General features: G+C 48.3%; 1 protein-coding gene across 1 annotated transcript in view; it reads left to right on the plus strand.

Moving 5' to 3' along the window:
• Positions 1-3,941: 3,941 nt before the first annotated feature.
• The window catches only part of Bmper (BMP binding endothelial regulator), a 253,931-nt gene continuing 245,085 nt past the window's right edge, over positions 3,942-12,787 (plus strand). The window contains exons 1-2 of the mRNA XM_006991683.4: positions 3,942-4,709; positions 5,698-5,783. Coding sequence (XP_006991745.1) covers positions 4,577-4,709; positions 5,698-5,783 — 219 coding nt within the window. The 5' untranslated portion in view covers positions 3,942-4,576. The remainder of the gene's footprint in view (positions 4,710-5,697; positions 5,784-12,787) is intronic.

Here is a 12,787-nt window from a genome sequence, read left to right on the forward strand (position 1 = left end):
GTGAGCAGGCCCTATGTGTCCAGCACATCTTTCTACATCATTTGAAATGAGGCTCCATTATCCTGGAGGCACAGGTGGAGGTGGGGGTTGAGATGGGTCAGGGCCAGATGGTGAAGGCATAGTATTTATTACAGTATTGCTTCAAGCTGAAAAACTAAATATGTAAAGCAGCGGCTTTGTGATTTCAGGGGACTGGTGTTTTAAAAAGTCTTGGTATTAGCAGTTTTATCTCAAAGCTTAGCTTTATAAAGGGACATGCTGTGGTCGGTGCAGTCCTTAGGGTTACAAGAGATGGAGCAAATGATTCTGTGCAAGAGGACCAGGCTAATGATTGAATAAATCAGTTTCAATGATGTTCTTGTCATAGTCCCCATTGCCTCCACCTTTAAAAAAAGTGATGTCAAAGTCTCTGGCATTTGGGGATGACAGGAAATTCTGTTGCTATAGTCTATAGAACAACTCGCCGCTTTAGTGGGCCTCAGCCACTCTGAAAGGTGATAAAGCAAGAAGTTCATTAGCTCATCTGGAAGAACAGCACAGTTCCTTAGCACTGTGGTCTAGTGACCTAAGAACAAATTCACTGTTACACTGGACCTCAGTCATGGCCTGTTTCTTTATGGTGTCACATGACCGGTATCTTTGAGTCCAGTTTGGTTCCACTGTGCCAACTCTGCACTTTAATTTGCATCATATCTGAAATATCCCGTGGCCTTTTCCTGTAATTCCTATGACTCATAATCGAAGAAGGCAGAGAGCGTCTGTAATGGAAAGCGCCATGCTCACGCGCCAGCAGAGCTCTGCTAATGGGCTCTGCCACTGTTGAGCCATGTGGCCCTGGCCAGTCATGCTTCTCTTAGCTCTTCCTCTTTTTGCCCTTGGACCGCAGGGCCTCATGTGGGTCCGGTGAGTGCTCTACCGCTGAGCTACCCTCACAACCTAGATTTTTTTTCACTTTCAAAGCAAAGTTCATTCATATGCTCTCTGAGACCTCTAGTGCTAAAAGAAAACAAAACAAGGTGACAGTGACATTTTCAATTTCATCCTAGCAAGAATCAGGAAGCTATCACCAAAGAGGTGGGAAGTCATGATTTGTGTGCACAATCCACGTTATCACTCCAAACCCTTTCAAACATGTGGAAATGATCCTCCCCAACATTACCGACAAGACTGACTGAATATCCAGACTGCCGACCATACCTGCAAAAATAATCTCTCTTCTAAAGAAACGTAGTCTGGGTGTCTTAAAGAAAAATTAGGCATTTCGTTCATGGTATTCCTTCTGTTGGTCATCCGGGGTTGACATCTGTGGGCTGTCTATATTTTCCTCACAGGCTTTTCCTTATCAGATTAGGGCTTTCATAGAACAGTCCTTCATCTTTCTGAAGTCTAAGTTCAAACTTGCCCAGGATGATACCATTCCTAAGTGTAAGCCTCAGATACCATGGACTATCCCCTGGCCCGTCAGCGTTTGCTATCACAATCCCTTTATTCCAGTTCATTTTTGAGAGGCCTGTTTTCTCTGTTATGGGGAAGGTGAGTTGAGAATTTCTGGAAGTGACTTTGAAGCTACTAAGTTGCATGTTCAGTGAACTTTTCAGCGGGAATTGAGATCATAGTTTGAGAGATGTGACAACATCTACATTAAGACATGTTTCCTTTTTCATCTGGCCAGCTTACACATTTATTTTATGGAGACTGCAGATCTGGGCCAGTAGAGGCCCTGAGTTCAACCCTAATCTTAGGGCTCCATTGCTTACTCACCCCTGAACGATGTCACAAGCCAAACTCCGCCCCCTTTTTTCTCCTTTGGATTCCAGTCAAGATTATTTAGGAATTTGGATGGTACCACCATGCCATTTAGTTTAAGTATGGAAGCTAAACTATATGCCATTCATTGCCTTTCTCTGGCTTCTTTGCCTGCCTCCCTCTTCCCTTCCCTCTGGCTCCCTTCTCACTTGATTCTGGAATATCTCTGCTTGGCTTAGATAGGCACTGGTTGGCAGCTAGTAGACTGTGCTACTCATGAGTGGCAGTACCAATGGCTGGGTGGGGAAAGTTGTGATGAGCCCTTCGGAGGCAGCCTGTTCTTTCTGAAGTGGAGCCCGTGGTGAGTTGGAACACAGGAAGAGCTGAGTTCCCTTCTCATCCACAACTTCCAGGCTGGTGAAAGGTTTTCCAGGTGGATTTCTGGTTTGTCCCTAAGGGGAAGGTCTGGCCACCCATGATAGAAATGCCACACACATCCAGATTCCCTCCTAAAATTAGTCATGCACACTGAGGAGATGGGCCTGTGCCAGTGTATCAGGGTGACACAGGCATGCTCTTCAGATGCCTTGCAGTTTGCAGTGCACTTGTAACCAAATCTAGGGACACCTGAGGGCAAGAATAGGTCTCCTAGCATCTCCATCATTCATTTTCCCTTAACTGAATCACAATGAATAAATTTATCTAGAGACCCCCATCCAGGCAGAAGCGTTTTAGATAGCAGAGACATTGTAGATAGCAGACTGCCTGCTTTTCTGAGGCAAAAGCTCTTTTTTAATTTTTATTTTCTAATTAGTTCCCATGGGAGTAAAACTCTGTCTCTGTCTGTCTGTCTCTCTGTGGTGTGTGTGTGTGTGTGTGCGCGCGCGTGTGCACGTGCACGTGTGTGTATCTTAACGTTTCTGTAGGCTCTGGAAATCAGGGAGACATTCAACACTTTGACTTTCAAGGCAACTAGCCGTGGTGTTATTTGGGGGAAAACAAGTAACCACATCGGCTTTTGTCTCTTTTAATTTAAATTTTACACAAAATCTGTTTTGAGAGTGCAATGGAGCATGCTAAGCTAATGGCAGCTTGCCTTTCTTCCCCTTGTCTCACGTCACAGGGATGTGGTCCTTGCTGGGTTGGGATGTTGGCCACAATGCACTCATTAAAAGAAGTCTCCAAATGACTGCAAAATGAAAGCAAATGGGCGGGGTGGAGGGTGGGGGAGAGGAGGCAGGTGAGAGTGGTTGGTGAAGCTAGAGAAGTGTGTCAGAGAACTGACTCATTGTCAAAGGAGTTCTCACTACAGTTACAAACGCTGCTGCCTGAAACTCCGGTCTGAGACTGAGAAAATGCTTAGCTTCTCTGGCTTGTCAGCGATTATTGTTTGGATCCACAAGGCGCTGCATGTGGGTGGGCACCTGCTGGATGTTCTTCGGGTGGGAGCGGGTGCCCACAGTAGGCGCCAAAGACAGCTGACCATCCGTTCCAGCATGTGCCAAGCGCCCTTCATCCTCGCCTGGCGCCTTCATAACGTAGTTATAAAAATCCTTGTTTCTAGATTAGCACCCCTTTTGGGTAGAGCCAGCCACTGCTTGGCGGGAGGCTGGGACTCAGCGGGAACCGGTTGGCGGGGTGAGGGGATCAAAGGCTGAGACTGGGGGACACCAGGGCCGCACAGGCGAGAAGCACTGCAGGGTAGTGGCTGCCACCGCACGCCCAGCTGGGAGGCCGCCACGGAGGCGGCCCGGGCGGAGATTAGCGGCGGCGGTCCCTCCCTGGCCCGCGAGTGAATGAATGATTAGTCTAACGCACCTCCCTGTCCCGGGCAGCTCCGGCTGGGAAGGGCGGAGTCTGAGCCAGCGATCCTCGTTTTAAGGCAGAAAGGCGCTGGCCGCTGTGCGTGTATTAGCCGACTTTTCCTGTGGCTCCAACTTCTGTCCTCCCTAGTGTCAGGCCCGCAGTGGCACAAGCACGGAGCCTGATCTCCAAGGCCACTGGCCCCTCTGTCCCCTTAGCTTCCTGAGTCCCCCGACTTTGCCCGAGGGAGACAAGGGGGTGTGAAAAGTTGAGGGGGACCCTCCTGCACTCGGTCCGTGACTCCTTCCGAAGCTGGGACAGCGGGAGGCGCCGGGTCTTCTGCTCCGGGCGTGAGCGGGTGGTGGCATCCCGGCTGGGGGCGGCTCCTCCGCGCGGGAGGAGGCGGTGCGCCGGGCGCTGGAGACGCGCCTTCCCGGCTCCGGCAGCTCCCCGGGGCCGGTGGCCGCCGCTGGGCTGCAGGGCGGGCTAGACCGCCCGGCACGGCGTTCGCGGGAGCGACTGTCACTCCTGAGCTGGGAGGATCGTGGTCCCCCGTGCGACCCCTGCGGGTTCCGCACAGCGCCCGGTGCGCCCTTGGTCTCTCGCAGCGAGCAAGCGCGCGGGCCGGACACAGAGCCCGGGGACCCGGCCGGAGCTGCGCGTGCCGGGAGCGAAAGCCCAGCCCGGCTCCAGAGCGGCGAGCGCACTCTGCAGCGTCGCCTCCGATCCCCAGCTCCCGCCGCTCCTCCACCCCTCCTCCCGGCCCTGCTCTGGCGCGGAGGGGCTGACGGCTAACCCGCTGCGAGCAACTCCCTTAGAAAAAAGCCGCCGCATTGGCCGAGGCTGGCCGCAGGACCCCTCCTCCCGGGGCGCCCCCACTCCTCCCCCGCCGCTCCGGGCGCCCGCCTCCCTCCGCCGACTGTCTCCCGGCACGCCGGCCCACAGCCCTTTTGACTGCGAGCGGCGGCCGCCGAGCAGAGGCGGCGACGCGGGACCTGCAGTCGCCCGGGATTCCCTCCAGGTGACGATGCTCTGGTTCTCCGGCGTCAGGGCTCTGGCTGAGCGTCCTTGCCGACGCTCGCCTGGGATTACCTGCTGCGTCTTGCTGCTGCTCAATTGCTCCGGGGTCCCCATGTCTCTGGCTTCCTCCTTCCTGACAGGTAGGGGGGTGGGGGCGGGAGGGTCCAGTCCTCCGGGACGCTGGGGTGGTTCTTGGGAGAAGCGGCACTGGCTAGCCCGGGGATGGGAAGGTGGGGAGCGCTCACCTTGCCTGCCCCTTGAGGGCGATGGGGATGCGGAGAAGCCCAGAGAAAAAGGGTGGGAAGGCTATGTTGAGGTAAAGAGATGGGATGTGTGTGTGTGAGTGACTGCTGTCTTCGACAGAGTGATTATACTCTGCTGTTTGAAGTTGAGAAATTCCCTGATTTACTTACGTTGAATCTTTTTCTCAATCCTTGTTTTAATCTTAACCTCCCCCCCCATGCAATTAGGGAAAAGACAGCGCCGTTTCCCGCACATCCCCTTTTCTCACTCCATAGGATTCCAATAAATCCACTGTGCTAGGCAGCGTTTTTAAAGCATGGCTTTCCAGACCTTGAATTTAAAGTAACGATCTTATTTTTAAAGGTTACTAATAGCAGGATATAATAATTATATGTTTTTAGGCAGGTGAAGACCTCGGCTGTTATTTTGAAGGACATGCTTTACTGACACCTGGTGCAGAAAACAGAAAATTTCTAAGAGAAAAGAGATTGCATTTTAAAAAATGATTTCAACTCACAACAGTAGGCAGATCCACCTGAAAGGCCTGTTTTTTGACATAGTCCTGAATTTCGTTCAAATTTAGAATCTTCCCTAATGACCAGTTTGGTGTGTGAGTCTGCGTGTAGCTGAAATGCCTTCCAGAGCACTAGCGTTATTAAATATGTGCTTAAACCAACTGAAAACAGAAAACCTATCTACATACTGTAGTGACTTAAAAAACCGTGTTAAGTAAAACTATTTCATACAGATTTGGGGACATTTGTTTGTGTGAGTTGATAACTTAAAGCATTATGCATTTCAGACTACAAGCTAAAAGGTAAGATTTTATAATAAGATTCCATTAAGATAGACTTAAGTTTAAAAATATTTTCATCTTCATTTCAGGATCTGTTGCAAAATGTGAAAATGAAGGGGAAGTTCTCCAAATTCCATTTATCACAGACAACCCCTGCATTATGTGTGTGTGCTTGGTAAGTGGACAAGTCAGGGGAAGCAAACTTAGCTGCTGTCTCAGGCAAGTGCATCTGCTAAACATCACAGAATAACTGTCTTAAAATTGGTTTTGATCATTACCGAATTGCACGTAGCTTGTGCACTCAATCTTGTTGAATTTCCTCGTTTTATGGATTTTTGCAATTTCTACCTCATCAGGCTGAGAATTCTTATCCTTGACATCACTGTTGTACAAGCAAAAGTCAAGATGGACTTGGTACAGCATTGTTTCAGGAAAGCTACAGTCTGGAATGCCTGCCACTACAATGAAGCCATAGATATCACTCCCACAGCCACTTTCTGCACTGGCTCTATCCTCTGAGCTCAGCAGGGAAATGCTGAGATAGCATTTAGGTACAGTGGTCAAGGATAAGACACTTGAGAAGGGAAAGAGATAACCGTCACAAAGGACAAACGCAGGGCAAGATGCAATCTTGGGTGGATTTCTCGAATTTCTTTGCCTGCTGTAGCTTAAGCTCTGTAATGCAGGCGTCTTTTCTGATTTGGAAGCGCAGGTCAGGAAGAAGGACCTATTCTTAACCGACCCTTGGCTGTCAAATGCTTGGTTAGTACTGGCAGTGTCTAGTAAACTCAAACAGATCATTTATTTCAAGTTATTTTAGCTAAAATTACTGATAATTCTGAAAAAAAATAGCCACTTGGAGGAGATTAAGTTTTACTAAAAAGATTTTTTTTTGAGAGACATATAGATCTACAAAGAGCAACATTTTTTTTTTTTTTTTTTTTCTGAAGAGTGTTTTACAAGCCATTTACTTTTGGCAAAACTTAGTTAAAATTACACATCCTAAAATCCTGTTGGAAATACCTTAAGGCATTTAAGGGCAGATTCCTAAAGTGATGATGACTTGTTATCCTATCAGCAGTAGGGAGCCACAGAGCATCTGACTCTGCTCAGACAAAAGCCACACTATCTATGCCTAAAGGACCCAGACTCCTTTGTGACAAGAGATGAGGTCAACGTTGAGAAATGATAAATGGGTTTGTGCTTGCATCAAGTGATTATCAGGCTCTGGACTAAAGAAATCCACAGAAACAGGTAGACATGCTTGTCATTGGCTGAGGGGATGGGCTCTGCTGTCTAATGAGAGGCGCTCCTTTGTGTCCATAAGCTGCTGCCTTAACCGTCTTCACTAAAGGGCTTGTTGGAAATAAGTTCTGAGTTTAAAATTTGACTTGGGTACAGATTTACAAGTGTAGCGTGTGAATAATATAGTCTTCCCTTTTCATTTGCTTGTATACTGTGAATAAATGATTTTATTTTATTCTCAACATCTTAGCAGAGATTATCCTAAGGAATATTTAAATATGCTGAGAGCTCTACGTGTGACTGTATTACTTTTCTCTTTGGTGATATTACTATTTGTGAAGTTTAAATATACATTTTGAATTTTTGCAAACTATTACCAAGTAATATTATTAAACATTCCCCACAAAGCGGTTTCCTTTCCTGGTATTCCTATCCCCATGATAGACAGTGCCTTTCTTTCAATGTGGAGACTTAGTAATATGAAAATTGACATTAGAGTTATTTGTTATGTGCTTTATAAAAGTATCACTTAAGTTCTTCAGGACAGAAAGAACATTTAGAGGCATCTGTAGAGGACAAGTCTCAGTCTTTTCTTGTGATCCTGGCAGTAGGTCTCACCCATTAGCCCTTCAAACTCCTTCCTTAGCTGCTAAGCCCAGTGCTATGTGACCATGACTTTGGCAGAGGTTTAGAAGGATGAGCCCAAGTTCTCAGTGTTGTTGCTTCTCAGATATCTGTGACGGCTTAGTCAAACCGCGGGAGAGAGTAGGTGGTGAGCATTTCTCTGGGTCCACTCTAGTAAGTTTACAGGGGATCGGCTACACCCATGGATTTCTTGCTGGATCGCCAGGAGGCTGCTTGGTATTTTTGTGCTTTGGTTGGAAAAGAGATATATTTAGTAAATTGATAGTATTCGCAAGCAAACATTTCCAAAACCGTATTTATTTGCCAGGCAGTTTCCGAAGTCTGCATTATTTAACTTGATCCCCATAAAAATCCTTTGAGAGTTTTCTGGTCTTTTTGAAGATGAGGAGGCTGAGCTTTATGAAATTCAGTAGCTTGTGAAGGTCATACTTTATCTGCACAGTATTTAATATTTTATCAAAATTACTGAGCTAACACTCAGGGTCATGGCTGTCTGTCTTGGGCACACACTTATAACTAGGAGAAATGGGTTGGCTGCTAAGCTAAGCATGAGAAGACGGAGAAAGGAAAAAGCCTGTTGAAATTTCCTTACCTTCAGGCCTTCCTTGAGTGATTTTGTTTTGTTCCTTTGAGCCATTCAGAGCTCAGTTAGTTAGCAGTTAGTCACACTGTATGAAAGCAAAAATCTCTTTACGATTTCAGCTGACCTGCAGGGAGCCTTGGTCCTGAGTGAAGTTTACGTATGAATATTGGAAGACATGTGATAGTTTAACTCAGTTTTGGATTGGGGACATAGGAATATTTAGTTTGGGTTGGTCCAGCTTTTTTGGAATAAAGTAGTTAAGGCTGGGTGTAAGCTCCTCTCTTGTTTCATAACATGCATGAAAAAAAAAAAAAAGCTAACCTTCAATGTATGCTTAAAAAAGATGAAGGAAGCTACAGTTGGAGGGAGTCAGTGGCACAAAGTCCTGACTGTAATTACAGTGTCAGGACTTGAAAAACCCCAGAGAATCCACTCAGCCTGATTTAACTTTTTAAGGTTCAGAGTAGTTCAGAGATAGAATAAACATGTTTCTGTGGATGCTCCGAGGATCAGAACTGCAGTGGACATAGTGAGCAGAAAGGAACAGTTTCGCCCGGATTGATCAGTTTCACAGGCCAGAGCATCCTGCCAGAGCCTGCAGTGGTCCAAGAATCGTCTGTGTGTTAGGTGGCAAGGGAACCTCGTTTAAAGGTGGGTGGGTGCTGAGTCTTCAGTCCCTGAATTCCAGGGCAGAGGTGAGAAGTGGGACCGTTTCTGGGGATGCAGGCAGGCCGTGTACTCTGGAGAAACGTGTGCTTTATTGTTTGGTGAAAACCCAAGCCAGAGTGTTTGCACCTTGCGTTCTTTAAGGGGACCGAGGAACCCCAAACTGTTTTGTTTCCTGACTTCCCTCCTGCTAGAGTCAGTTCTCCAATAATGCCCAGGACAACATGTCCGTGCCTGTCCCAAAGTCCTGCTGGTGGGGGCCGGTCACACTCAGGTACATGACCCTGCCGCAGCTCTCTGCCCCATGGCCACCTCGAAACCCACCAAGTACAGGAGGAGGGGTGTCCACACTCCTCGGTCTTTCCCCACCTCGCTGCAGCTGAGGAAGTGGTGGGAGCCAGTGAGTCCCGCCCAGGACTAGAAACCTGAGATAACTTTGGAGTCTGGGACACTGAAAACCAGAAGTCAGAGCTTAGTTTGGCGTACATTTTGTTCAGCAAAAAACATTATTCCTGAGGTTGAAATTTCCTCTTTTAAATCCAGAGGTGCAATGTAGAAATGGGCCCTCGCTCATAAAAAGCCATGCGAATTCCCTGCTACAAGAAGCAGGGCCCCACCTACCTTGGAGCTGACCGCACCGCTTAACAGAGCCGACCTTGTCTGCTTGTCTTCCACTTTCGTAATCGCAAAAGTCCTCTATCGCCCAAGGAGCAGCTCGAGCATCTCCAGAGTCTCAACTGCCTCCGCCTATGGGGTTTCAGATCGACAGAATCCTTCTGTTTTCCACGGTTCACGTTCTCACTGCCTGGAGTATGGCAGAGACCATCGGAGCTCATGTTAGGCCCCTGGTTGCGATAGGATTCGCATCCTGTGCCAGTGTGTGCTGGGATATGAAGTAGCCTGTTGAGTCAGAGACATCGGGCTTGCAATGTGTACATGTAGAGAGAGCCGTGTCCTTTTTCTCACAAATGTCTCAGGTCGTTCAGAAGTGAGCCAATTTATTTATTTGTATTTGTTTTTGTTGTTTTTTAGGTAATGTTGGCTGACTGCCTTTCACATAGAGCCATTTTTGAGGAAAGATTACTCAAACAGTTGCGCTGGCAAATTGACAAAGGCCGGCTCTGAGACAGTTGCTTCTCCACAGTTTTCTAGGCCCAGGGGAGCAGAGCACACCAGAGGCCACGGAGGCCCTGAGGCAGAACTGGCATGTGCACTCAACTGTCCACTTCCGCCATCTGCTTCTGCTGGTCGCTCACCTCTGGAAGATTTCCGAGACTCATCTCCACCCGGCCAGCTCAGGGCTCTGTGGGAGGGGTCAGAATGAATTCTGAGGGCTGGAGAGATGGCTCAGCGGTCTTCCAGAGGTCCTGAGTTCAGTTCCCAGCAACCACATGGTGGCCCACAGAATGGTTTTTGAGCTGGTAGCACAAACTGGTTTTGGAATATGGAGACCGTTTCAAGGATAGATGCAACTTTTGCTTGGCATCCTGTCATTTTGGGGAGGGGGGTCTAGCTTAGGAATTTAAGGAGCCTGGTCTCAGCCAGGCAGTGGTGGTGCACGCCTTTAATCCCAGCACTCGGGAGGCAGAGCCAGGTGGATCTCTGTGAGGTCGAGGCCAGCCTGGTCAGCAGAGGGAGATCCAGGACAGCCAGAGCTACACAAAGAAACCCTGCCTCGAAAAACCAAAAAAAGAAAAAAAAAAAAAGCCTGGTCTCACATCTAAGGGGTGGTGAAGGCAGATAGTCATGTCACCTGTGTCCTCACGTGGAAAGTGGAATGGGTATCAGTGGATATCAGTCTAGCCTGTGGGGTTGCCACGAGAATTCAGTGGTGTGGAACATCGAATGTTTAGCTTAGGGCTTAGACTGTAGGAAGTCCCCTGGGATGATTTTTTTTTCTATGTTGGTATTATCCTCTAAATTATTATTTCCTCAGATGAACTAGTCTATAGATGTTTGTCAGAACAGAATACCCCCGCAAAAAAAAAAAGCTGATGGAGAAGAGGCCTAGGGGTGATATCACAGCCACCCTTCTCTGTGACCCCAATCAATTAGGTCAGTAAAGCTTAGGGAGGCTTATGTCCCTTCTACTTGAGCTGGCTGGTCGCGGCTGCTCCTTATTGGTCCCGTGTTCTGTGGGCCCTGGTCTGAGTTTTCCCCTTGCTCTCTATTAAACATTAAGGAAAACTTTCCATGGGAGTGGGGCCTCCTTTCTTGTAGGGTATTTACATCTCCGTGCCTGTGGGGTCACCTTCGCTTGTACTTTCATTGGCAGAGATAGGGCTGAGCTGTGGTGCTCCGTCCTTCTGGAAAAGCTGGCTAGTGGTCTGGCATCATGGGGATTTTCCTGGCCTGCCTTGTGGAAGTCTCCCAGCTCCAGACCTAAGTGCGCCCGCCTTGGCTGCTCGCTTACCCATTGCCCCCCTTCCCAGCCCCTCGAATGCAGCTCTGCCTTCACCTTGTGCATCAGTAGTAGCCCACGTTTCAAGTAAAGAGACTAACACTGAGCATGGAGTGTGCCTCCTGCTACACCGAGTGAGGCTGGGAGAACAGAAGACAGTAGGGAGCCAGGCAGCCGGGGGCCAGGAAAAATAAAACCAGTGAATAAGCATCGGTTGGGTAAGTAGAGGGTCTCAGCTTCTCACACAGTCTTCGTGGCACTCAGAGTGGTTGGTGATATCCAGAAGCCTTTGTGATTAAAACAAGCTAGGGCAGTCGCCTCTCCCTCTCGTGTGTGGCGACCAGGTGTGCTCAATGGACTTGGGGCCAATCATCAAGTGACCTGGGTGTGTGTTTGGAGACCTGTTGATTCCTAGTTCTAATTTTATAGGACGTTGCTCAAGGTGTTAGGAGGAGCAGGCTATAAATTCAGTCCCACGGTACTTTTTCCTTCGTTCATACCTCTCTCTGCCTCCGTTTTGTTCCATTAGTTCCAGCCTGATCCATGTTTAAGTCATTGTAATGCTTGGGTGCCTTGACTCCTCAAGCCCAATGGGACAGATTTTTACCCACAGCCTGGTGGGGTAGAAGAATAGATGCATAAAAAGGGATTATAAGCTGGGCCTGTCCCTTAAGCCTATGACCCTAATTACTTGGGAGGGTGAGGCAGGAGGATCCTAAGTTTAAGGTTGACATGGATGACTTAGTGATAGGAGACCTTCAAGATGAAAAACAATTTTTTAAGGCTTTGGAGTATATAGGTCAGTGTTAGAGTGAGTTCCTAGGATGGGTTCTAAGTTCAGTACCTGGTACAATAAAGTCATAAACAGAAAACAATAAAAACATAAAGAAGAAACAACAAAACCCAAAAGGTTTACAAGAATGACAGACTTCAGCTCACTTAGGTTAGAGATAAAATTGCATTCCGGTAGTGAGACCTTGGTGGAGGCAGGGGCTGGTCACACAGTCTGGGCAAAGCATTGCAGGAGGAAGAGGAGTGTGTGCTTGGGTTGTGGGAAGAGGCAGTCCAAGGCTCTTGAGGAAGAGGAGTGTGTGCTTGGGCTGTGGGAAGAGCTAGTCCAAGACTCTTGAGGCTCCGGTGGAACGGGAGGTAAAAGCTCTAAATGAACCAGCCTGGGAGCCCTTGCATGTCATAATAAGGAAAAAAGTCCCACGCATGTTATTGGGGTCAGAAGGGGCCATTTAACATTCTTGCAAGCCACATGAAACAATACGATGTGTCATTCAAATGCCTGTAGGAGCTCTAATGGCAGATGTTTAGAGTGGAGAGGCCCGAGTCTGGAAAGCAGACTGCAGAGCTGTGGCGTGCTCAGGTGACAGCAGGCATCGCATGGCGTGTAGTGGGGATGGAAAGGAGGTGGTGAGAGGTCGGTGTCGGGAGAAGACTCCCACCAGTGCCCCGGTGGGGTGGATGGCATGGAGGCTGTCACTGTTGTGCAGCCACTTGCTCAGCATTTAGCACTGCTGCCAGGATGAACGATGGTTTGCTCTCAGGACGCCCCACTGAAACCCTTTTTGGGGTGCCGGTCTCTCCTCACTCTTATGGAGATCCTGTGCTCTACTGTGCTGCGTCACCCAGT

The sequence above is a fragment of the Peromyscus maniculatus genome, chromosome 7 (genome assembly GCF_049852395.1).
Source record: "Peromyscus maniculatus bairdii isolate BWxNUB_F1_BW_parent chromosome 7, HU_Pman_BW_mat_3.1, whole genome shotgun sequence".
NCBI lineage: Eukaryota > Metazoa > Chordata > Mammalia > Rodentia > Cricetidae > Peromyscus > Peromyscus maniculatus.